The sequence below is a fragment of the Mauremys reevesii genome, linkage group 2 (assembly GCF_016161935.1).
Source record: "Mauremys reevesii isolate NIE-2019 linkage group 2, ASM1616193v1, whole genome shotgun sequence".
Lineage (NCBI taxonomy): Eukaryota > Metazoa > Chordata > Testudines > Geoemydidae > Mauremys > Mauremys reevesii.
In genome coordinates, this window is record NC_052624.1 from 49342102 (window position 1) to 49367216 (window position 25115).

Genomic DNA, 25115 nt, shown 5'->3' on the forward strand with positions numbered 1-25115 from the left:
ATAGGGGGGCAGGGCTGGCTGAGTCCAGAGCAGCTCCTTAACCCCTTATTGCCCTGTAAAGGGGTTTGTATACCCCACTACATTGGACAATATGAATTGCAGACACCATGGAGATTCAAATAGAGTTTGGAAAATCAGGTTTTACTTGTACTTTTAGAATGTGTTTGGAAGTGTAAAACACACCAATTCAAATTCTGCTTCATGTCATGAAATGACATTGGTCCACCTCCTAAACCTGCATGATTTAAAGTCTCTGTCCGAGAGCAGTTTCAGAGATGTTGTGGTTAAGAATAAGTTTCATTAGTAGAAAGTGGGAAAGACAGAATGTCACCTGGCCACCTTGTGCTTGGATCTAGTCAGTGTTATTTGTCCATGACTTTTATAAGCAAAAAATATTACACAGAAATTAGAAAAAGCAATCAATCTTAAGGTATGTGACAAAATCAGTTTAGTGTGTATTTGTATATTTTATTTGGCAGTAAAACACCCTAGTTGATATTTATCATTCTGGAATTTTTCTGAATGATGATACTTAAAAGTTAGAATATGTAACAACAGCAATAAAATGGTATCTGATTGCCTGTACTGCAAAAAAACTGGTCTTCAAAAAGTAGAACATAGTGTAAGATACAAATGATAAATAGTAGTGTTCTGTATTTGGCAACAAGATAGAATACGTATGTATATGATTCACTGTAGACCTAGTATACATTTGTTTTCTGACAAAAATGTTAATGTTATAATAGATTTGCTCTAAAATTGTTGGCTAATTGACAATCATATTTTAAAACTAAATTGTAAGAAGTACTTGACTTTTTTTTCCAGTATTTCTACAAAGACTTATTTGGAAGGGGACGGTAAGTGTCTTCCTCATTAGCAGAAAATATTTATTTCTATTTCTCCAATTATACTTTGCCAGAGGTCTCTTCCAGTCTGAAATATACTCCATTATGAAATATAAATGTGGACTTATATAACAATGTATGAAGTATTATCCACATTATATAATGTAGGCAACATATTAGCATTTAGGTTTCAGTTTAATGGGAATCAGGATTTTAAAACATCACAGATACATTTTAATACATCAGAGTAGTAACAGTTCATTGGTTTTGTGATGTGAACACTAGTCGACTTGAAATTACCAAAATATAACTTATTTTTAATAACATTCATAACATATGTGAAAGAGCCTGGGAGAGCCTGTTTCATGTGAAGCAGACAAGATGCTGCCCACTTGGTGTTTTTCAGAATGTAAAATAAAAGGCTGTTTGCTTCAAATAGAGCTTGTGTGAGCATTGCTTTGTTTTCACACACATCTCTAAAGCAATATCTGAACGGGCTGGGTTCCATGTGCATACCATTGTGGCAGTGACTGAAGCGTCCTTAGTGTCTCTTCCACCTGATCTGTATCTGAATTGCTACTCTTTGCCTTGCTCTATAGAATTCCCATCCAGTAGAGAGAATTTCTTGTCCTTTGTCTTTATTCTTGCTATGAGAGACTTTGTAAAAAAAAAAATTTATAGTTGCCCCATCTGGTGGTACTTGAGGAGATTACATGTAAAATAAAGAGTTCTGTCTTGAATTATTAGAATGAATGTGTAATTGTGCCCTGCTAAGAGGTCATGTATATCCTGTGGTGAGCCAGTAAAATCTTAGGTTCCACAAGAGTTTTTCCATATCATTCGCAGTGCGTCTGTTGCTATGGCCAAAAGAACAGCAGATTTTCGGTGGCCTTGTTAATAAATTCCAATATATTTTGAAATAAGAAGTGAAGAGGATTTACCTTTTTTTTTTATTGTGAAAGAAAATAGTATTTGAGCTTTTAACAGCTTGATTTTGTTCTAAATCTTTGAACCCCTGGTATTTAAGCAAGCAACACTGTGAAGCTCAATGTTTCCCTGGAACTCTCCTCATTTTTGACTTTTGCATTCTAACCAGACACTAAATCCCTAATTTTTCAGGATGAAGTCATCATTAGCTAATATTAGTTCTATACATACAGGCCAATATTTTGAGAAGTGACTAGTGATTTGGGCTGCCTCCTTTTGGATATCCAACTTGAAACATGTTACCAGGGACGCGTTTTCAGAAATGGGTGAGCGCCCTTTCTCTGAAAATTATGCCTTGTTTTAGGTGTCTCAGGTTGGGCACACAAAATCACTAGTCCTTTGGAAAAATCACACACTCCAGCATTTCTTTCAGTGATGTCCTTAAGAGTTAAGTAAGAGGAACTTAAAACTGTGTAAGCAACTATTTTATCTTCCATCTAATCATAATGATCATAATGTAAAAGATTGGCATGAGCACCTATGCAGGCATAAGTATTGTATTTCCAAACAAATAACAATGCAAGACTACTTTATACTAATTTAATCAGAAGCTCTTCAGTTTTAGCTTATACAGTGCCTTCAGGTAGGGTTGGGTCTGAAAGGAAAAAGTAGTATAATAGAAATAAAGATTTCTGTACATCTTTCAGTGCTTTTCCCTTTTAATTGCAACATAATTTATTTTATTTAACTGTAGTGTATATGGTTTTTTGTTTCATTCTATTATACAGGGGCCCTGAGAAATCAAAATATGTTGAATAGCCTAAAAGTTGAAGACTCTCATAGCTTTTACCATAACTATATAATAAAAGGAATTGACAGGGCTTACCTTTCTAACTGACAAAATTATTCTAGTGTTAAATCCAAACCTGCTTCAACAGAAGAAAACACTAATTCACTTATATCCATGGTATTTAAATCCCCAAGGGATACTCATAAATGGCAAATTTTCATTTCCTGCTTTAAGTGCTGTAACAAGAGAAACAATTTCAGGCACCACTAATTTCTGTTTAAAACTGTAGCACATTATATTTTTCAAATAGATTGAAGCCTTTATTGTTAATTGCTGAGTATCAAAATGTTTGACATCTTAATCCTAAAATTGGAATGATGTGTGTCATATACAGTACTATATTAAAACAACAAAGTTGGAGGGAAAAGATATATTCCTTTGTATGCATCATAACTGTGATGATCTAGATAACATATGCTATACATGAGTGTATCTACACTCTAGTTATTGTGAATGTCATATTGTGACAAGCACTAAAAGGTACACTAGTAGTGTTCATATTGGCACATCATTTTGGATTCTTCTCCTGTGTTCATTCCTGTACACACGCCAGAAACATTCAGCTTCACCAATCCCAACTGACAGTTTCTAGAAGGAAATAAAAAATAATTTGATTATTATAGAGCTTTGAGGAATGCAATTGCTGCAGTTTAAAGTCACCTTTTTAAACAAAAGATCAAATGCAATATATTTTCTGTGATTTAGATGAGTAGAAACTTTCCTAGACACACAAGCAAAAATAAGGGAGCTGATTCTGATACCAGAGATAATGGTTCAGATGTTGCTGGGTTAGATTCTATATCACCTAATTAATATTATGTATCCACAGCTCTGGTTGTTTAACTGTAAACACTTTTGCCACTTACAGCAAAACCTTAATTTTTAAAAAAATGTGTTGGTCATAAAGGAGATATCTAAAACATCAATCTATATAGAGGTAGCTATTAGAGAGAGAGCTATAGCTATGAGACAATACAATATTTTTTCTTTGGAAGTTTCAGACTTTAGGCTAGGATAACCAGGTGTTCCAATTTTATAAGGACAGTCCTGATTTTTGTGTCTTTTTCTTATATAGGCTGCTATTACCCCCCACCCCCGTCTTGATTTTTCACATTTGCTGTCTGGTCATCCTACTATAGGCAGTCCAATATTCCCACTTATGCCCCCAAGTAAATTATGTAACATCACTGAGCCTCCATTTCCCATCAGTCAAATGGTGATAATAATGCTTACTGACCTGTTGTAAAGCGCTTTAAGATTTATGGATGAAAAATGCTACCTAAGGGCTAGGAATTATATCTCTTTGTCCAGGGAGGCACATGTGAAACAATATCTGGGAAATATTCCATATGGCAACATAACAACATAATTAGTGTAGTACTTCTATAAATCAGGTTTTGCATCCCTTTAGACAGTTATACTTGGGAGACCAATTGAAGAGTTGAATACCTCTGGTCCCTGCATTCAATATGCTGCACAATTAAATTTGTAAGGATGTACATAGATGTGACTTACTTGTTCATCCATGAATACAGGTTTTCTGACATTCTTTTTCTGTATCAAACCTATTTCTGGTGCCACTACAACCTCCATACCAAAACCGGGCACAAGAATTGGCATCCTTGTCATAATACCACTTCACCAGATAATCTCGACAGTCTCCTGGTTTCATAGGCTCCAAGCATCTAGGATCTGAAAACACATCAAGTTAAGTTAGCTGGGGTTTTTCTTCATTATTGTGTTAAATTGAACTTTATAAAAGAACTTTCTTCAGTAAATAAAACCCATCTCCTGTTCCACCCACTTGATCTCTTGGGTTCATATACAGTCCTCAATCAAATTCCCATTGACATCAGTGGAAGGTATGTGAATGGATTGAAAGATATATGGACTAGTGGCTCCGTTTTCAAATTTGGGTGCTTAAATCCCTATTTTGGAACCTAAATCAGTGTTGAGGTGCCAGAATTGGGTTCTTATTCTAGAAAATGTCATTGCCAAGCAATAGCAACCAGTAGGATAAAAATAATTAGTGGTTTGCAAATATTTAACTCCCAATTTATAGATGCTTTATTTTGTCCCCGATATAATCTGGTGAATTTAGTGTCTAGCAAATATTAAGGTTTGTTAACACTGCCTAGACTAAAAAATAGTGGAGGCAAGTCTCCTGAAATATTGTGAATGCCATTCGTCCTTGACTAGAAATATCTGCTACATCTCCAGGCCTCAGGCTCGCTTGAGCAGAGTTTGTTAATTGTTCTCAGTTGTGTATCAAGCTATTACATTTTTTCTCTTTCTAGGCTAAATGATTTGAACTCAAGTCCCCAAGCATGAAAACGACTTGTTCACTCTGCCTCCTTATACTCTCTGCATTTGCCACCATAACAAATTTAAAATAGCTTGTATTCAAAGTGTTGTGAAAAGTAGTCAGCATTTAGGAGGAAAAGAATGAAGTCCTTAAAAAAACCCAAACAAACACCTACTGTAAAACAAAAACCAACAGTAACAAGACAAGAACGAGATCTTTGTTCTTTCCAAATTCTAGCAGCAACATTTGCTCCTTACCTTTTCTAGTTGCTATTACTTGAGGCTGCAAAACTGTTGAAGGCCATTCTACATCTGTGATTGTACCGAATGGCAGAGGAATATCTAGACGAGGAGCTCTAGTTTCCAAGTCATCAGGTCTGCCATCAAGAGAAGAGGTCACTGGTTGTGTGTGACTATCAGGAATGTTCCATTGAAAAGGTGTGCTAGCAGTATAATCCAGTGAGGAAGACAACAGCTCTGTCTCTCTGTCAGTCTCTGGAGGGCTCAGCTGCAAAAGGATTCAAAGTTTTACATTAATGGTAAAATTCTACTTAGACTTGCATACCAAGAGAAAAATTGAGATGATATAGGAAGCTAATAGTATTTTCTCATGCGCTATTTATCTGTACTGGTCGGCAAGTTCATGCCTCTCTAATTAATTGTGAACCTCCACATCTCTCTGTTGCTATTTTTACTAAATATGTTTTTAGAACTTCTTCAGTGCTGATGGACTGAGAAGGCAGTATAGTGCTTTCCACTTAATTCAGTCACAGGCTATGTCAAACCTAATTCTAGTTAATCAATGCCGCAGGAACCTTTTTGTTGGCAAAGTAAATAAAGTCAGGGATATGAGGGGCCAAAGGGCAAAATGAATCTGTGAAATGCGTCATAATTTCTAGTATGTAGTCCAAGAGATTATGTGACATTTTAGATCCTGAATCTAGGCAATGAGATGGATGGCACCCTATTTGCTGCATGGGGATATGCATGCATTCTGCCTCTTCAGAGATACTTTTAGGAAGTAAGAAAGTAGCCCCTAAGAGACTGCTAGAGCAGAAGGCGATAAACATTTAAATTGGGCAGACCATATCTTAATACACAGATTGGCTTGTGGACATTTCTCCTCTCATTCACGGTCACGTGGGATCGTCTCATCTCCCGGCTGCTGATAGTCAGGATTTTGAATGGTTAACAGGATCATATTAAGAAGTAATACAGATGATCAAATATCAGAATTTGAAAAGAAATCTACAATTGATAGTGAATTGTTCATTAGGGAAATAGAAATATGTAGATTTTTTTGGACAAAATAACCCCTCTTCCTAAAACCTGTAAAGCTCTGCAGATTATTAACCTAACCCCAAATTTTAAAAATGACTCCAAGGTTTAGAAACAATGGAATTACAGATCACAGAATGGAGAGCGTTCTCTGAATTATCTGAACTCCAAATCTATAAATAATGCATTGCTTTTGATTTATGAAACTATGTACATGCTCTTTTAAAAGAAATAATATTACAGACTTCAGCACTTCAAACAGCAACGTAAAGAATGTCGTGTTATAGATTAATGTGAAATAATATTGGATACCGGTGAGCTGATTTGTCATTCTTATAACTGGACACTGTGTTCTGCAGCCCCCTGTTTACAAGCAACCAGAATCCAGGGCCAGTCCAGGAAAAATCCTGCTCATTGTGACTCAATAGCTGTAACAGTGGGAAACATTTAAGCATGCGGACACAGTCCGAAGAAGCCTCCTCAAGCTGCAAACTTTTATTTGTGTTTCAGCTCAAGCTCTTTAAATGGCCATATTTATTTTGATGGGAGTTAGGAGCTGTAAAGATTTAGCTATTGATATGATCATCCAAATCCACAGTAATGAGCACCTGGTCATTTAGAGGTAAAAATAATTAACAATAAATCACATGTAGTACGTGATCCCATAAACAGCCAATTCACTAATGAGCTCAACACTGTGCTTCCAACTATTTTGCCTACATAAGGCCAAATTCTGCCCTCAGTTTCACCCATGCAACACTAGGTGTAACTAGAGGCATGATTTGCCCAGAGACTAAAGCAAAAACAGCATATATATGTTATTCCGCTATTCGTCTAAATCAGGGATCGGCAACCTTTGGCCCGTGGCCCCTCAGGGAAATCTTTTAAGTGTTGACAAGCCCTCAGATTTACTCATGACAGAGGGGTTGCCAGGCCAAATTTGCCACTCTAGACCACTGCCCATAAATCTGCTGCCCTAGGTAAGTGCCTAGATTGCCTATAGGTAGAGCAGCCTCTGCTCCAAACCCATATTGTGTGTGATCCAGTGCACAAGGCTGGGCCTCAACACAGTGAAGAGACCAGACCATTAAAAACTGTTGTTCAGTTTTAAAAAAATTATTAACTTTTAAAAAAAAAACTAGGGCTGTCGATTAAATGCAGTTAACTCACACAATTAACTCAAAAATTAATCGCGATTTAAAAAATTGTGATTAATCACGGTTTTAATCACATTGTGAAACAATAGAATACAAACTGAAATTTATTAAATATTTTGGATGTTTTTCTACACTTTCAAATATATTGATTTCAATTACAACACAGAATACAAAGTGTACACATCTCACTTTATATTATTATTTTTATTACAAATATTTACACTGTAAAAATGATAAACAAAAGAAACAGTATTTTTCAATTCACCTCATACAAGTACTGTAGTGCAATCTCTTTATTGTGAAAGTGCAACTTAAAATTTTTTTTGTTACATAACTGCACTCAAAAACAAAACAATGCAGAACTTTAGAGCCTATAAGTCCACTCAGTCCTACTTCTTATTTAACCAATCGCTAAGACAAACACGTGTGTTTATAGTTACGTGAGATAATGCTGCCCACTTCTTATTTAAAATCTCATCATAGAGTGAGAACAAGCATTCACACAGGACTTTTGTAGCCGGCATTGAAGGTATTTATGTGCCAGATATGCTAACCATTCATATGCTCCTTCAGGCTTCGGCCACCGTTCCAGAGGACATGCTTCCATGCAGATGATGCTAGTTAAAAAAATAATGTGTTAATTAAATTTGTGACTGAACTCCTTGGGGGAGAATTGTATGACTCCCACTCTGTTTTACCTGTATTCTGCCATATATTTCATGTTATAGCAGTCTCAGATGATCACTCAGCACATGTTCATTTTAAGAACATTTTCACTGCAGATTTGACAAAACACAAAGAAGGTACCAATGTGAGATTTCTAAAGATAGCTACACCACTTGACCCAAGGTTTAAGAATCTGAGGTGCCTTCCAAAATCTGAGAGGGACAAGATATGGAGCAAGCTTTCAGAAGTCTTAAAAGAGCAACACTCCAATGTGGAAACTATAGAACCCGAACCACCAAAAAAGAAAATCAACCTTTTGCTGTGGCATCTGACTCAGATGATGCAAATGAACAGGCATCAGTCCACACTGCTTTGGATTGTTATTGAGCAGGATTCAGGATCATCAGCATGGACACATGTCCTCTGGAATGGTGGTTGAAGCATGAAGAGACATATGAATCTTTACTGCATATGGCATATAAATATCTTGCAACATCAGCTACAACAGTGCCATGAGAACACCTGTTCTCAGTTTCAGGTGACATTGTGAACAAGAAGTGGGCAGCATTATCTCCTGCAAATGTAAACAAACTTGTTTGTCTGAGCGATTGGCCTAACAAGAAATAGGACTGAATGGACTTATAGGCTCTGAAGTTTTACATAGTTTTATTTTTGAATGCAGTTATATTTTTGTACATAATTCTACATTTGTAAATTCAACTTTCACGACAAGGAGATTGCACTATAGTACTTGTATTAGTTGAATTGAAAAATACTATTTCTTTTGTTTTTTACAGTGCAAATATTTGTAATAAAAAATAAACATAGAGTGAGAACTGTACACTTCGTATTCTGTTATAATTGAAATCAATATATTTAAAAATGTAGAAAACATCCAAAATATTTAAAATAAATGGTATTCTATTATTGTTTAACAGTGCGATTAATCGCGCAATTAATTTTTTTAATTGCTTGACAGCCCCTCCCCCACCCAAAAAAACTTTTCTGCTATTGGGTAACATATCGTTGGTTTGAACAGATATTCCTTAGAATGGAAAATATCACTAGAATTTGTAATATTTTAACTGTTAAAATAGTTTTACAAAAAACAACCCTGCACCCACTCTTGGATGTCCATAATAGATGCAGAAAGAAAGGAAGAGCCAGCAACACTTGAAAATTGAGTGATCTGGTATCAACTGAAAATATCCTATAGGATATTATAGAGACTAGGTGGGTAAGGTAATATCGCTTAATGGACCAACCTCTGTTGGTGAGAGAAACAAGCTTTCAAGCCACACAGAGCTCTTCTTCAGGCCTGGGAAAGGTAATCCCAGCATCACAGCAAAATGCAAGGTAGAATAGGTTGTTTAGCATAAGTAGTTGGCACATATTGTAAGGGACCATTCAAGGTAGAGTAGCCCATTAACACCTCTGCAGTCATAGGGCAAAAAGACAGGGTTGATGGGTACAGATTATTGTAATAAACCTTAAATCAAGTGTTTAGTGCACTGGATGAGGTCCACCACATGTTGTGATAGGCATGTGTAGGACCCATATATCTTGAAAGGTGTGTTGTGGGGAGTGATGGTCATTGTAGCAGTGGATATATGTCTGCAGGTTTTGCATCTGTTGCTCTGGCAGGCTCTGGTGCCACTTTGAATTGATGTATCCTGATCTGTGGGGAACTTGCTTCTGATGATGAGCTTGGAGAGGTTGGAAGGTTGTTTGAAGGCCTGAAGTGGGGGTTCAGCAAAGATTTCTTTCAGAATGGGGGCCCCATCAAGTATGGGTTGTTTGATACCCTGTATGGTTCCAGTATGGGATGGTAGGTGAAAACTAAGTGGGTGGGTCTGAGTGGGGTTTATTTCTGTCTTGAAGCAGGTTCTCTTGGGGTATTTGGGTGGGCTGTTCCATGATGCAATCCACTTCTCAGTGGAGTGTCCTTGTTTGGAGAAGGTGGCTTTAAGTGTGTTAAGATGTTTATCCTGGAATTATTCCTCAGAGATTACAGAATCTAATTTTCAACATGTGGGATTTCATTCTAATTGCACAAAACTGTGCCTTCACAACATGTTTGCACAGGCAATTACCATATTTTCCACATAAAAATGTCTTCTATTGCATAATTAGGCATGTAAACTGGGTGCAACTCACCTGCAGGGGTAAAAATAGAGGCCAGATTGAAGCCCCTTTAAAATGTTGCTTTCAGAGTGAATTTCTTGTTCTGTACATTCATAGCGGTCATGTGCACTTTGCTACATATATTTTCTTTTCTTACATATTTCCTAATAGTACTTTTCCATGTAAGAAATTGTTCTAGTTGCATTCACAAAGGGGTGGTGATTTGTACAATTGTGAATGCAAGGAGAGGTACCCACAAAGCTCACTTTAAGATGTGTCCATACTATGAAAAGTTTGAAAACCCTTGGCATAATATATATTTTACAGATCTCCATTTGATTCTAAAACTCTCACATCTACTTCTTTAAAAACCAGCAGTTTACCAAATAATTAGCAATTAAATTCCAGATCTCACTTTAAATATCCTTTGTCCAGATCTTGCTTCTGTCTATTGAAAGAATTCATGATTTGATCATGTTGCATCTTACAAGGATGATAAACAATGTAAGAAATTATGTTTTTATGTAAATACAGGCATAGTTCTTTTTAAAGATTAGTAATAATTATACTTTACTTACAAAATTGGTAGTTTCTTGTGTAGGTGGAGGGACATAAAGTTCTGGAGTCTGAGTTTTACCCAACTGATCAATATTACGTTTGTTGGGTGTTTCAAATCCAGGGTGAGGAGTTGAAGATGAACTGAGGACTCTAGTGATATATGAGCTGGAGTCATTCTCACAGATTTGTTGGAAGAGATTATTCTCAAGAGCTGAAAAAATTAACAGAAATCCACATTTTACTCTGATTCTGACAGGAAATTCAGTGCATAAGTGGAACAATTGCCAGAGTTGCTCTAAAGTGATCATACACATGAACAAAGAAAAGTCTATAATCCGGTGCAGTGGTTCTCAACCTTTTCCACCCTTTAACTGCCTTCCCCCAGAAAACCCTTCGTATCTGTCTGGGATCCCTCTCCCATTTAGCAATATGGAAAGAGCAGCGTGGTTTTGACACCTGTTCATGACCCCAGTTTGAAAACCTTCGTTCTAGTGTCTGTACATCTGGTTGGCAGTCACCCGTTTGTCTTGAAAGCTGCTACATATAGTATATCCTAGATGTATTTACCTCTGAAACACAGTGAATTAATTAATACAGGGGAAATGTATTGAAAAATTAAGTCCTCTTAGAGAATTACTTGAAAAGTAGATCACAAAATTATCTGAAAAAGAACTAATATAAAATGAGTATTCTCAAATCTATTTATTTTTGTTGCTTCACATATCAGTGATATCTCCGAATTAATGACTGAATGGAACTAATATATTGGGCTTTATTAGTATCTAAAGAGCACAGGGACAGGTGACTAGAGAAAGTGGCTGAATCTGTCGTTAAGGTCCCAATCCCACTATGAACGTTTCATGGGCTGGCCCCTGAGCCCACACGGAGCCCCACTGAGTCACTGCTGGCCATAATCTGCATCAGAGTATAAGAGTGATGTTACCACTTACTCAGTGAAGTTCCAGTTCTGCCAAGATGTCTGTGCAGGCAGACTTCATTACAGGTTCAGGGTCTAACTGAGTAGGTGGTATCATCTCTGGACCTATATACTCTGATGTAAATATTGCCAGTGGAGTTGGAAAAAAGATTTAGGCCCAGATCCACGAAGGTATTTAGGCTTCTAATTTCCATTGAGATCAATGGAAGTTAGTAGTCTACCTCGGTGGATCTGGGCCATAATGTTTTAATTTGCCATAGAAAAATCTCAATCTTATGAGTTTGTAACAGGGCATGCTGGCACTTTAAGGCAGGATACAGGCCTAGCACAGTCCTTTAGAAATTTTAGTTTAGAAAAAAGGCTTTCTGCAGATTATAGCTCCTCTGGGACATGGTGACTACAAACCTGAAAGCCAGGCCTGCTGGGAGGTCCTTTTTCCCAGTGTGAAAGAGACAAGGGAGGGAACAATACTGGTGAAGGTTCTCTCAGGTGAGAGAACCTGGAAAGGCTGTGCCAAGGGCAAAGGAAGACAGAAGGCAGAAGATTCTGGAAGTGAACTGCTGGCTAGGTAAGTGGTGAAGGGTTTTGGTTTTGTGGAACATTGATCTACTTTCTATGGGAGGAGGGAATTGTATAGTTTAGATGGCCTCTACCTCAGGAGAAGGGGAACCAATCTCCTCAGGGACAGGGTAGCTAGAGTATTCATGAGCGGGTTAAACTAATGTCCAAACAGAATAAAGTTCAGACCAGTGAAATATTTACTTAGGACTTTAAAAGGACCAATTTCACAATTATGAGCCAAATCAGGTGGAAAGAAGAATTTAATCGGAAAAATGTGAATGATAATTGGGAATTGTTTAAGAACACTTTACAAGATGTCCCAAAAGACACAATCAAGGAGGAAGGCCTTATTGATTAAAGAAAGACCTAGTTTAGAGAGGAAGTAAAGACGGCTATAAAAATATAATTATATATCTATATATATATATATAGATATATCTCTTACAATAGAAGAAAGGGGAAGGTAATAGTAATTAATATAACTCAGAAGTTAGAAATTATCAAAAATTGATAAGGGAAGGAAAGGGACACATGGAAAAAATTATGTGCAGCAGAGTTAAGGAAAATAAGAACAAGTTTTTAATGTATATTCGGAACAAAAAGAATCCTAACAATGATCCATTACTAGGTGGAAATGATAGAATTATCAATAATAATGCAGACAAGGCGGAAGTGTTCAATAAATATTTCTGTTCTGTATTTGTGGGTGGGGAAGATGATATAGTCATATATGATAACACTCTTTCCATTCCACTAGTATGTTTGGATGATGTTAAACAGCAGCTACTAACATTAGACATTTTAAAATCAGCAAGTCCAAATACCTTGCATCCAAGAGTTTTAAAATAACTGGCTGAGGAGGTTGCTGGACCTGTTAATGCTGAGTTTCAATAAGTCTTAGGGTAGTAGGGAAGTTCTAGAAGCCTGGAAGAAAGCTAATGCTGTGACAATATTTTAAAAGGGTAAATAGGATGACCCTGGTAATTATAGACCTATCCGTCTGATGATCCCAGGCAAGATAATGGAGCAGCTGATATGGGACTCAGTTAATAAAGAATTAAAGAAAGGTAATATAATTAATGCCAATGAACATGGGTTTATGGAAAATAGATCCTGTCAGACTAACTTGATAATTTTTTTATGCAATTACAGGTTGGTTAATAAAGGTAATAGTGTTGATGTAGTAGACATCTGTAGGCATTTGACTTGGTACCACATGACATTTTGGTTAAAAAAAACTAGAACAATCTAAAATGAATATGCCACACATTCAGTGAATTAAAAGCTGGCTAACCGATAGCTCTCAAAATGTAATTGTGAAGGGGGAATCATTATTGAGTTGAGTATCAGAGGGGCAGCCGTGTTAGTCTGGATCTGTAAAAGCAGCAGAGAGTCTTGTGGCACCTTATAGACTAACAGACGTTTGGGAGCATGCGCTTTCGTGGGTGAATACCCACTTCGTCGGATGCATTATTGAGTTGGGGTCTTTTTAGTGGAGACCCACATTCTTGGCCTTATGCTATTTAACATTTTTATCAATGACCCGGATTAAAACATAAAATCATCACTGATAAAGTTTGAAGAAGACATAAAAATTGGGAGAGTGCTTGGCTCAGGGGGGTGCTGTACAGCATAGAGGAGCAGATCCCTTGAGCTGCAGAGCCATATGCTAATATCTATTTCCATCCAGAGTCCAGGGCCCCTGACTGACCCCTCTAATAAAGGAATAGCTATCCCAAAATGACTGGGATGTCAGCAGGCAAATATTTGTTTGCTGGAAGCTTTATAAGTAGTTGAAAAACAAGGACACACAGACACAGACACAGACACACACACACACACACACACACACACACACAAAACTGCTGAGGGCACTACATACATGGTGGCCCTGCTGAAGAGAGTTGCCGCAGACATAGTAGATATCAAGGCCACACAATACAATTCACTGTTACCTGAGTTAACTCCTTTCTGCCAGTGCTGACACGACAAGATGGGTGAATGAAACAGAAAGAATAGTATCATCAGTGGAAGATCAAGTACAAAGGCTCTCTGCTCAGTTGCAGAGAAGCACAGTTATTTTTTTCTTAAATCTAAACTGGCAGCTCTCCAGGGAAGGTCTTGTTGCAATAATGTGAGAATTATCACGAGTACCTGAAGGGGCAAAGAAAGACCACTCCCTAGAATTTGTTCCTCTGCTCCTTTGAGAAATGCTCAGCTTGCGAGATGTTTTTAAATTTGATTTAGAATGAGCATGTAGGTCCCTGGCTCCTAAGCAGCCTGGAATGCTAAATCTTGTGCACTGATTGTCAGATTTCTCAGATTTATGGCAAAAGAAAAAATATTGCAGCTAGTTCATGGGTGGGGGGAGAACTGCTGAGGGGATGCCACAAAATAAGATAATGATTTCTCAAGATTTTGTAAAAGATGTGGCTGAACAGAGATCAGGCTTTAAAAGAGCAAGGGAACTGGTTAAGCAGCAAGCCCTTCAATATTCTGTAAAGTTTCCAGCTGTTTCATGTCAGGATTAGTGAGGAAGTGCATCTGTTTCAAAAGCCACAGGAAGCAAAAAGGTTTTTAAATAGCCTGCAGTGAAATGTGTATCTATTCTGTTTTATACCACATTTACTTCCCAGTTATGTCTGCCTTACCTGCACTTATGAACCTATCCAGTCATTGCGACTGACTGACCTATTTGGGTTATTTCTTCAGCTCCAAGCTTATACTTTATTCATTTTTGGGACACACATAAAAATTCTCATCAAATTGTTAAGTGTGAAGCACCCCAGCAGGGGAGTTAAGAGAACACCACATCCCGAATTGATCTCATGGGAGCGAACTGACTGTGGAAAGGATTTATTTAAATTGTGTATTAGCAATATTAAGTGCTCTGCTCCTGTATTTGTGCTGGGGTATTCACGAAACATTTGACAACATCCCCACGTGGCAGATCAACATGTATTATTACAAGGTCTGTGTATTAGCTGGGCACCAACATACCCACCAAAGATGGGGCTGTGCAGCTCCCTAATGCTCTGTAGAAATTTGAGGGATCCAATACCACTTTTTAAAATTGGTGCCAGCGAGAAACTCTGCTATGTTGCCATGCCTTACTGCTGGGGCTCCTCAAAGCCAAGCAGCTTGACGTCCTATGTGCTGGAAGTAGGAGAGATGGTTCTCTTCCCTGCAAGATGTCCTGGAAAGCTGCACAGGAGCTGAGCAATGTAGTTGTACCCCCTATGGTCCAACAGAGCAGAGGAGAAGACCAACATGGGTTGCTGAGCTACAAGGACAATGACTTGTACCCTCCCTGTCACCTTCTACTTTCTCCCTCTCGCCCTGACCCTGCTTGTCCCTATCCCCACATCCACTGCCTTCCTCGTCCCCTTGCCCTGACTCCCCTCACATCTTCTTCAGTTCTTTTCCCCATCCTAACGCCTTCGATAAGCTCAAATCTGGAGTGCATGAACATGAAGTATGAAGTTAATATAGAGGAGTCACTTGTTTGCTGTGTTCTTTGGTGCAATAATTTACAATTTTGGGAGCAGTTAGATTCCTCTCCTGTTAGTTATGTTAATATGAAGAAGAGAAACTGAATGTTTGGTTGTAAACTAAAATGGGAAGGGACATGTGGCTCTGGAATTCCCACAACATGCAGTGTCTTACTCAGTGCACCAACCTACATTACCAGTACTCTGGTGTTTGGTTTGGCAAACTGAAACAATTACAAATTAGGGGATAATATACAGGCATATCCTTGACATACCTAGTTAAGAAGTATTCCATTTGTGGAGTGCATGCTCCCTTTCTGTCTCCTTACCATGTAGTTACTACTCTGGTAGGGGGAAAATAGGATCCCTGTTTTAAATAAATAATAGTAATACTTTAAATAATGGATATTGGTGGCTCTCTCAGCCTGAATAGTCTCTCTCCTTGGCTGACCCCCTTCGGAATTTATTAATGGTTTAGTTTTGTCTATATAATGTTAAGTATTTGACAACTATTACCTTTTCATTGTACTTGCCTATGCTTGGTATAAAGTTAAGTTGGTATATGTATGTTATGTTTTTGCTTTATCCTGTCTTTTTGTGCTCTTCTCTCCTCCCTATTCCCTGGAAGTCTGGCAAGTCAAGCATCTGGCAGGTAATCCAAAATCTGTGGAATACATGTCTGAGACATTTCATCCATGGACTCCCACCACAGTGGATTTCTGTATGGGGAGAAGGATGAGACATACTAGAGCAAATTATACAAACATTCCATCCCCTTCATTTGTAAGGCTACAAAAATAATTCTTAACACAGCCAAATGGTCCTAAATCTTTTATTTCCTGGAATATAACGGGTCTCAATACTCCAGTTAAAAAAGTGTACTCATTAGAAAGCAAAGGCAGATGAAGTGCTTTTGCAGGAGATACACTTGACCACAGATGAGGCTGCTAAATTAGAACATGACTTGACAGGAAAAACAATGTCTTGCTGCTTCTTATCCAAGTCTAGAGGGATAGCCATCCTCTTCCATAAAGCACTGTCTGTAAGAGTCTTGGAGTCAATTTCAGACAATCAGGACAGAGTTTTAATCCTTAAAGTCACCACAAATGTATCTGAACTAATCACTGCTAATATGTATGGACCTAAGCTTGATGTTCCTGAAACTTTTCATAGGTTTTTATTAAATTACATGGTGAACCCCATATTCTTACTGTTATTGTTAGGGATTTAAATGAGGTGACTGATTGAACAAATCTCAGCCTCAGGGTCATATACCAACCAAAACTAGAATGGATCTGGAGTTACACATTGAAGATCTGGGACTACGTGATATCTGGCGACTTATACATCTAATGGGTAGGGATTATTCATAATTTCCTCTGGTACCTGAGTCCTATTCCTGTATAGATTTCTTTTTTATCTTTGGGGACTTCGTTAATTTTGTAATTTTCTCCTCCATTAATACAAGTGCTGTCGCTGATCATGTCCCTATAACTCTTCAAATACGAACAGACCTGAGAGAGAAACAGCCTTATAGCTAGACATTTAATTCTTCACTTTTATTAGAGCCGCATTTCAAAAATTTTATTGAAAAAGAAACTGGCTTATTCCTGGAGACAAATGATCCCTCAACATCTTCTAGCAGGCTATTTTGCTCAAGGGCAAGTAGAGATAAAATTGTAAGTTTTGCATCTGAGAAGAAGGGAGTACCTGGAGAAAAAAATGAAAGCCCTTGAGAAAAAAGTAAGAGCTCAATTTATCTTATGCCACAGCTCCTTTGATCCTCAATTAATTGTAGATTTAAACTCAATAAGCTGCAGTCAGCACATCTGAATTCACCCTATTTTGATTCCGGCAGGACTTCTGGGAATTGGGTGAAAAAGCAGGCAAATTGCTGGCATGTTGCCTAAGACAGTGGTTTTCAAACTTTTTTTCTGGAAACCCAGTTGAAGAAAATTGTTGATGCCTGCGACCCAAAGGAGCTGGGGATGAGGGGTTTGGGGTGTGGGAGGGGATATGGGCTGGGGCAGAGGGTTGGGGTGTAGGGTTGAGGGCTGTGGGGTTGGACTGGGGATGAAGGATTTGGGATGCAGGAAGGGGCTCTGGGTTTCAGGGGGGCTCAGGGATGGGGCAAGGGTTGGGGTGCTGCAGGAGGGGGTCAGGGCTCTGGGCTGGGAGTGCAGGCTCTGGGGTGGGTCTGGGGATGAGAGGTTTGGGGTGCAGGAGGGGGCTCCAGGTTTGGGGGCACTTAGGGCTGGGGTAGGATATTGGGGTGTGGGGTTGGGGTTGGGGCTTACTCAGGCGGCTCCCAGTCAGCGCGCAGCAGGGGTGCTAAGGCAAGCTTCCTGCCTGTCCTGGCACCATGACTACACTGTGCCCTGGAAGCAGCCAGCAGCAGGTCCAGCTCCTAGGCAGAAGTAAGCAAGCGGCTCCACACGGCTCTTGCTCCCAGGCAGTGCTCCCCCAGCTCCCATTGGCCAGTTCCCAGCCAATGGTAGTGCAGAGCCGCTGTTCAGGGCAGGGCAGTGCATGGAGCCCTGTGACCACCTTCCCCCTACCCCCCGCCTAGGAGCCGGACCTGCTGCCAGCAGCTTCCAGGGTGCAGCGCGGTGTCAGAACATGTAGGGACTAGCCTGCCTTAGCTGGGCAGCACCACTGATGGGACTTTTAACAGCCTGGTCGGCGGTGCTGACCAGAGCCACCACAATCCAGTGCCTTACATTTCACAACCTGCACTTTGAAAACCACTGGCCTAAGACAAAAGACCTCTGCATGTAGAATCACGGCCATCCATGATACACATGGTAAACTGTACATCACCTGAAGATTAATGAAATATTCTTTAATTTTTCAAAAATATTACACTACTGCAAATTACTGCAGTCCAGCATAGAAACCTTGATGGGCCTCTAGCAGAGGATGAGTTAATTAAGATTAAGAACATGAAAATGGGAAAGCCCCCAGGCCAGAGGGCTTCCCTGCCAGATAGACACTTCCTTGACTTCCTGTCTAACAAGATGCTTATCAATTTGATCTGAATGCCCTAAGACTGCCAGAGTCCTTAAATCTACTGGGAACTTTGGAAATGCTTCAGAAACATTTGTTGTGGGAGCAGCACACAGAGACCCCCTCCACCCCTTTGCTGCAGGGACACAGAGCCAGGTGGGAGCCCCTGCCAATCCTCCCCCCACCAGCAACAGCAGGGGTCCTGGCTGCGCACTGCCTCCTCCCAGCACCAGCGGGGGTCCCAGGGCATGCTGCCCAACCCCCTCCCACCAGCAGGGTCCCTGGGGCCACCTCCTCCAGCCCCCACAGTGCCCCAGACTGCCCCCCCAGCACCCGCAGCCCCCCACCCAAGTTTTAGTCATGGGTATTTTCAGTAAAAGTCATGGACAGGTCACGGGCCATGAATTTTTGTTTACTGCCCATGATCGGTCCATGACTTTTACTGAAAATACCCGTGACTAAAACGTATCTCTAAGTACTTACATGGGGAAGAAATATTTGATAAATTAACTCTTCAGAGAAAGGTATAATACAATCCAATGGCAGAAAGTAGACAAGTTCAGACTGGAAATGAGTTGTAATTTTTTAACAGTATGGGTAATTAATCATTGGAACAATTTACTCAGGGTCCTGGTGGATTCTCCATCACTGGCCATTTTTAAATCAAGATTGGATGTTTTTCTAAAAGATATGTTCTAGGAATTATTTTGGGGAAGTTCTACGGCCTGCGTTATACAGGAGGTCAGACTAGATGATCACAGTGGTCCCTCCTGGCCTTGAAACTGATGAATCTATGGGGTGGAGAGACTGGAAGGAGTACTTTATGGTGGTGTCTATGGGGAGGAGAGGTTGGGAAATGTCATAAGCTCCCTTATAGCTCTATGTGAAACTGTGAAAAGGAAGGAAGGATTGACAGACCTTGAGAGAGATTAGTGGCCCAGAGAGAGACAGACAGACAGACAGAATGCCAAGGTGAGGAGAAATCCTCTTCGCTCTCCTGCACGAAGGACAGAAAACTTCACAGACAATGGAACTTTGACCCAGCACTAAGACATTCTGGGGAAAGATTGACAGAAGCCTTCAATGGAGGGCTGGTAGCCCACAGAACAAAAGAAGCTGGATAAAGAATGGCTGTGGGAACTCTCATTGTTTGTACTGGACTTTCATTTACCTTGGAAGGCATGAAGATTTGATTTGGCTAGAGGACTAAATTACACAGCAAGTGAGGGAAACTGAGGAATGAGTTGCATCTGAAGGTAAGAGGCAAGTTACTTTGCCACAGAACTATACTGACTGGCTTCAGTTGCTATGTCAAAGGCCTAATTCCATGTAATGCACTGTTTTCAAGGTTCCTGTTAAAGAGGTATTTTCTCTTACCTGGGAGTGTGATGAAGTCATCTATCTGGTAGACATGTTCACTGTCAGGGTCCGTAGCAATGAGTTGCAATTCTTCCAGAAACTCCTGAATGTTAGGATCAGTCTTTTGAACCACCCCAATTACAAATATCTCAATGTTGATGGCATGCGCATTCCTCACTACGACATCCAGTCTTTGATCACGAGTATCAGCTTGTCCATCTGTTATTACAATAGCAACTTTTCTTACCCCTTGTCGTGCAACCTGAAATATCTCAATGGCTTTGCTGATAGCTGCAGCTGTGTAAGTGCCTTCCCCTAGGTACTGCATATTATCAACAGCAAGTTTCACCTTATCTTTGCTTGTGTATTGCTGCAGAGTCGATACCAGCTCTACTTTGTGGCTGAAGTTGATAATGCCAATGCGGGCTGTATCTTGGTTGACTGTTACCCTGTCAATGAGCGTTTTCACAAAATCTTTGACAATTCTGAAGTTGTCTGGTCCAACGCTTTCTGAGCTGTCAATCACAAATACAAGTTCCAGTGGAGTTTCTTTACATTTGATGCCACAGCCTAAAATATTAACAATTTTTGACATTTTATGAGAAACTTCCTTTCGATTACACAATGAATGCAACTGAAAAAATATATATCAGATTCTCAGGCACCCAAGCCAAGGTGACTTTTCTGAAAACAGAAAACTAAAGTAATCTACAGTTACTGAGATTTTTTTTTTCATAGCAAATGGTAGGCCAGATACAGAATGGAGAGAAATGAGTAGAAGATTCTGACTTCCCAAATTTTAAAGTATTTATCTATCTCTATATTTTTATAATGAAGGTGCTCTTTCTTTGTTTACATTTTGTTTATTTACCAACATCTACTAAACCAGCATCTACTAAATATTTATTAGAACATAAGAATGGCTATACTGGGTCAGACCAATAGTCCACTTAGTCCAGTAACCTGTCTTCTGATAGGGCTAGTGCCAAATGCTTTCAGAGGCAATGAACAGAACAGGGCAATTATCAAGTGATCCATCCCCTGTCATCCACTCCCAGCTTCTGGCAAACAGAGGTTTAGTGGTACTAAGAGCATGGATTTGTGTTCCTGACCATCTTGGCTAATAGCTATTGATAAACCTATCCTCCAAGAATGTATCTATTTCTTTTTTGAACCCAGATATTCTGTTGGCCTTCACAACATCCCCTGGCAATGATTTCCACAGGTTGACTGTGTGTTATGTGAAGAATACTTCCTTATGTTTATTTAAAACCTACTGCCTATTAATTTCATTGGGTGACACCTGGTTCTTGTGTTATGTACAGGAGTAAATAACACTTTCCTATTCACTTTCTCTACAACATGCTTGGTTTTTATAGACCTTTATCATATCTCTTCTTAGTCATCTCTTTTCTAAGATGAACAGTCCCAGTCTTTTTAATCTCTCTTCATATGGAAGCTGTTCGATACCCCTAATCATTTTTGTGGCCCTGCTCTGTATCTTTTCCAATTCTAATATATATTTTTGGGATGGGGCAACCAGAATCGCATACAGTATTCAAGATGTGGTGTACCAGGGATTTATATATTAGCATTATGATGTTTTCTATCTTATTATCTATCCCTTTTCTAATAGTTCCTAACATTCTGTTAGCTTTTTTGATTGCCACTGCACACTGAGCAGATGTTTTCAGAGAACTAAGCACTATTACCTACATAGGAAACAAAGTATCCATAACTACATCAATTTAATAACTTTCAGTGGAGCTATTAATAATTTCAAAGTAAATTAATAAACAGAAATGTTCTTATTGCATTTTGCTTTTATAATTTTAAGTTCTATCTCTCAAAGCATGCAATCTAGTAACTGAAATCCTAACATTTTTTCTGACAATTTAGTTAATAATTTCTGAAACCTTTAAAAAAAAGACGTGTAACTATGCAGTTTTTGTCCTCAGATTTCTCAGGTTTGAACAGTCTGTAAAGGCAATGTGCCCAAACTCTAGGCCCAGTCACCCCTTCTGCAGACAGTGTGTAGTACAGAGCTATGGGAAGACATCTCAGTGAGATTATCCTTCCAGTAATTCTGTGTAGAGAGCAGGTTCTTGGCCACTTGTGGAACATTCTGCATGGCTTGCCGACAAACCCTGCAGATCCCAGAGATATGCAGAAGGCCTGGCCCCTAGTGTTCCCTCCTTCCTCCCCTCTCCCTCCCGCCCCCCCCCCTCCCAACCACTTCTCTGGCAGTGTGGCTGTGCTGTCAGGACTGCCTCAGCTGGTGTCTGTCCCTGGAATCCTTTTTACATTGCTGAGATAGTGTCTAGAGACATATGATACAGTTTCTGGGTGGATTATACTTCCACTGTGAGCTCTGCTGGATTTCCTTTTGATTTGCAGAATTCCTTTTGCTAGCCCATGTGATGTGCTTACTTTTCAGCTGAAAATCATAGGCTCCACTCAACTTCGTTTATTTTCTGTAACATCTTATTTAAAGATGTTTTACTGCTGACACTGTACATGTGTTCCATTATGATAGAGATCCTTCCACACTAACATGTGGAGTAGCAGGCTTTACTTGTATCCTTTTAACCATGGTAGTTTTATTGTGTCTTATTAAACTTGTTATTTCTTTTTTATAACTTAGATCTTACCACATATTTCCATGATAAGTCTGATAATTTCTTCTTTCTGAAAGAGAGTATTCATTAATGTGTTACATTTATTCTAATCCTAGGGCATGTTTTTCTTTTGGCTGAGCTGCTACTGCATATCCAAAACCTGCTGTCCTGTTATTGCAGTTTTGCTGTTTTACAGAGCAAATTATATTGCACTTAGGGACAATTATAAAGTGGCTGGAACTCATAAATGTCACTAGCTGACAAGTGGCTGTATCATGCCATCAGCTTCTAAATAGTACTCCTAGCTGAAGTCCACGAGGAGTCAAGTGGCACCTTAAAGACTAACAAATTTATTTGGGCATAAGCTTTCTTGGGTATGAAACCCCACTTCTTCAGATGAAGTCAGTTAGCTGTTCTTAAAAATCTACATAATATGTGGCCCAAAGTATTTACAATAAATTGCTCTTGATACTAATCATAGGTCTCGAGAGTTGTAACCTGTTGTTCACATCTCGGGTATTAAACCCTTTAATGCACACCTTGGAAAGATGACGCAGTTTACTCTATGTAGTTATCTCAGAGACACATGGTCCATTATTTTATTATCCTAAAATAACTTGTTTGGATGTCTGAAACAAAACTATGTGGTCTAGACAATAGAAAGGTCATTACTACATGCCCCAGTCATTCCCATATGCATTTATATCCACCCATATTGTGCATTCTCAGCTAATTGCATGCAGGACAATGCCTGCTTCTGTCTATCACATGAAAGGGTTTTGAAACTTTCCATGTTTGGCCTGTGTAGATTCTTCAGGAAGTGGTATAGTTAGCAAAGTACTTCCACCACTCCAACCAGCAATTTCCATCACAACAACACAGCAGAACCTGTCTATGACACAAATTCCACCAGTGTGATGATCCTCTCTAGTGGAATTTGTGTTCTTCCAAATGTATTGCTAATGTACTGTCAGTGTGTCCCTGAATTCCAGATCAGGCCAATTTATAATAACTTAGTCAAACTCTGAAGCAGCAGGATCAGAATTTATTCAAATTAACAAAACATGCACAGTTTTTGCAAAGGGTAAAATCTTGACTGTCATAAATCAATTAATGTACATACTTACAGTAAGACCAGGTTCACCTTTTCTTCCCACAAACCCCTAAGAATTTGTAGAATGAGATCAATTAATAAATGCTAGTTTGTCTCATTTCCATTCTGTAAAATTAAATAAGGTAAAAAAGGCATTTTACCGTTGGTCCTACAGGTCCTGGTTCTCCAATATCTCCTTTGTCACCTTTCTTTCCTGGATCACCTTTCTCCCCATAATCTCCCTAATAGAATACAGCAGAGGAAAAAGTAGTGAAGTGCTAGAGACACATAACTGGAACTGTGCTTCCCCAGTTTTTGTTTTCTTTGTACTAGCACACGTCCTCCATACCAACCCATGGAAGAACTCTATCTGTGCATTTGAGACTCCTGGTCAATGGGCAGTTTGTACGTGAGGCACTGAAGTAATAACTGCGGTGGCTGTATGTCAACCTAACATAGTTTTACAGTGTAGACATGCCCTAAGTGTTTGCAGGATCAGGCCCTTAGGCTGCAAGCTCTCTTTAAGGTAGTGTTGGTCTTTTGTTTATCTGCATAGAACCAGGCACATCTAATAAGAAAAAAAAAATCCTTTATTAACTCATAGGCTAGGATTTACCTTTGAGCCAGGGAGGCCATATCCCTCTGAACCCCTAGGTCCTGGTAAACCTGGAAGTCCTTGTTCTCCCTGAACACAATATGGAGAGTAAATTCAACTAAAAGTTATATTAAGTTATGGAAAAGATACATTCATGTAGTAACATTCTGTGTCATAGAGAAAACCGAAGTCTTTGCATTATGCAATGTCACCAACAATTCAAAAGTGCTGCTCTTAAGTAGCAGTAATAATTAATGGGTTTGGATTTGGAGATTCCGTCCATACACTAAAGATCTCACCATACTTTTTTGTAAAACAGGGGTTGGTGTATGGTGCACCAGTTGCCCTACTATATGTATATAGTTTTGTAAAATGTTTGTGATGGTGGCACTATTCAATATAACTGCCACCATGGAAACTGGACATTAAAAACAGTAATTGTTAGCTACATGTGGACTTCCTGAATGTACAGAAAATCCATTGCATTGATAGAGGTTCACAAACCTTTCTGTTCCTTTTAACACAGGAATGTCAGTATTTTTTGACTGAGACATCATACCAAAGGCAGAACAACCCCACACCTCAGCTAAGCAGCCTTAAAGCAGTCACAAGTGTTCCATAACGGGAATGTGCATTTACAAATCCCAAAGGAATGATAAACAGATGTCTCTATAGTGCAGCCCCACAGAAAGGAAGTAATTTGTCTACCTTAAAGCACTTCTTCCACAGCCACAGGGAGTGCTACT

The 25115-nt window shown here is 39.2% G+C and overlaps 1 protein-coding gene across 1 annotated transcript in view; it reads right to left on the reverse strand.

The window, feature by feature from the left end:
- Window positions 1-463: 463 nt before the first annotated feature.
- The window catches only part of COL28A1 (collagen type XXVIII alpha 1 chain), a 113201-nt gene continuing 88549 nt past the window's right edge, over window positions 464-25115 (reverse strand). Inside the window, exons 28-36 of the mRNA XM_039521098.1 lie at window positions 24391-24459; window positions 23936-24016; window positions 23809-23844; window positions 22715-22751; window positions 20082-20633; window positions 10730-10920; window positions 5185-5434; window positions 4138-4314; window positions 464-3210 (exon numbers count right to left, since the gene is read on the reverse strand). Of these exons, the coding sequence (XP_039377032.1) occupies window positions 4142-4314; window positions 5185-5434; window positions 10730-10920; window positions 20082-20633; window positions 22715-22751; window positions 23809-23844; window positions 23936-24016; window positions 24391-24459 (1389 nt within the window). The 3' untranslated portion in view covers window positions 464-3210; window positions 4138-4141. The remainder of the gene's footprint in view (window positions 3211-4137; window positions 4315-5184; window positions 5435-10729; window positions 10921-20081; window positions 20634-22714; window positions 22752-23808; window positions 23845-23935; window positions 24017-24390; window positions 24460-25115) is intronic.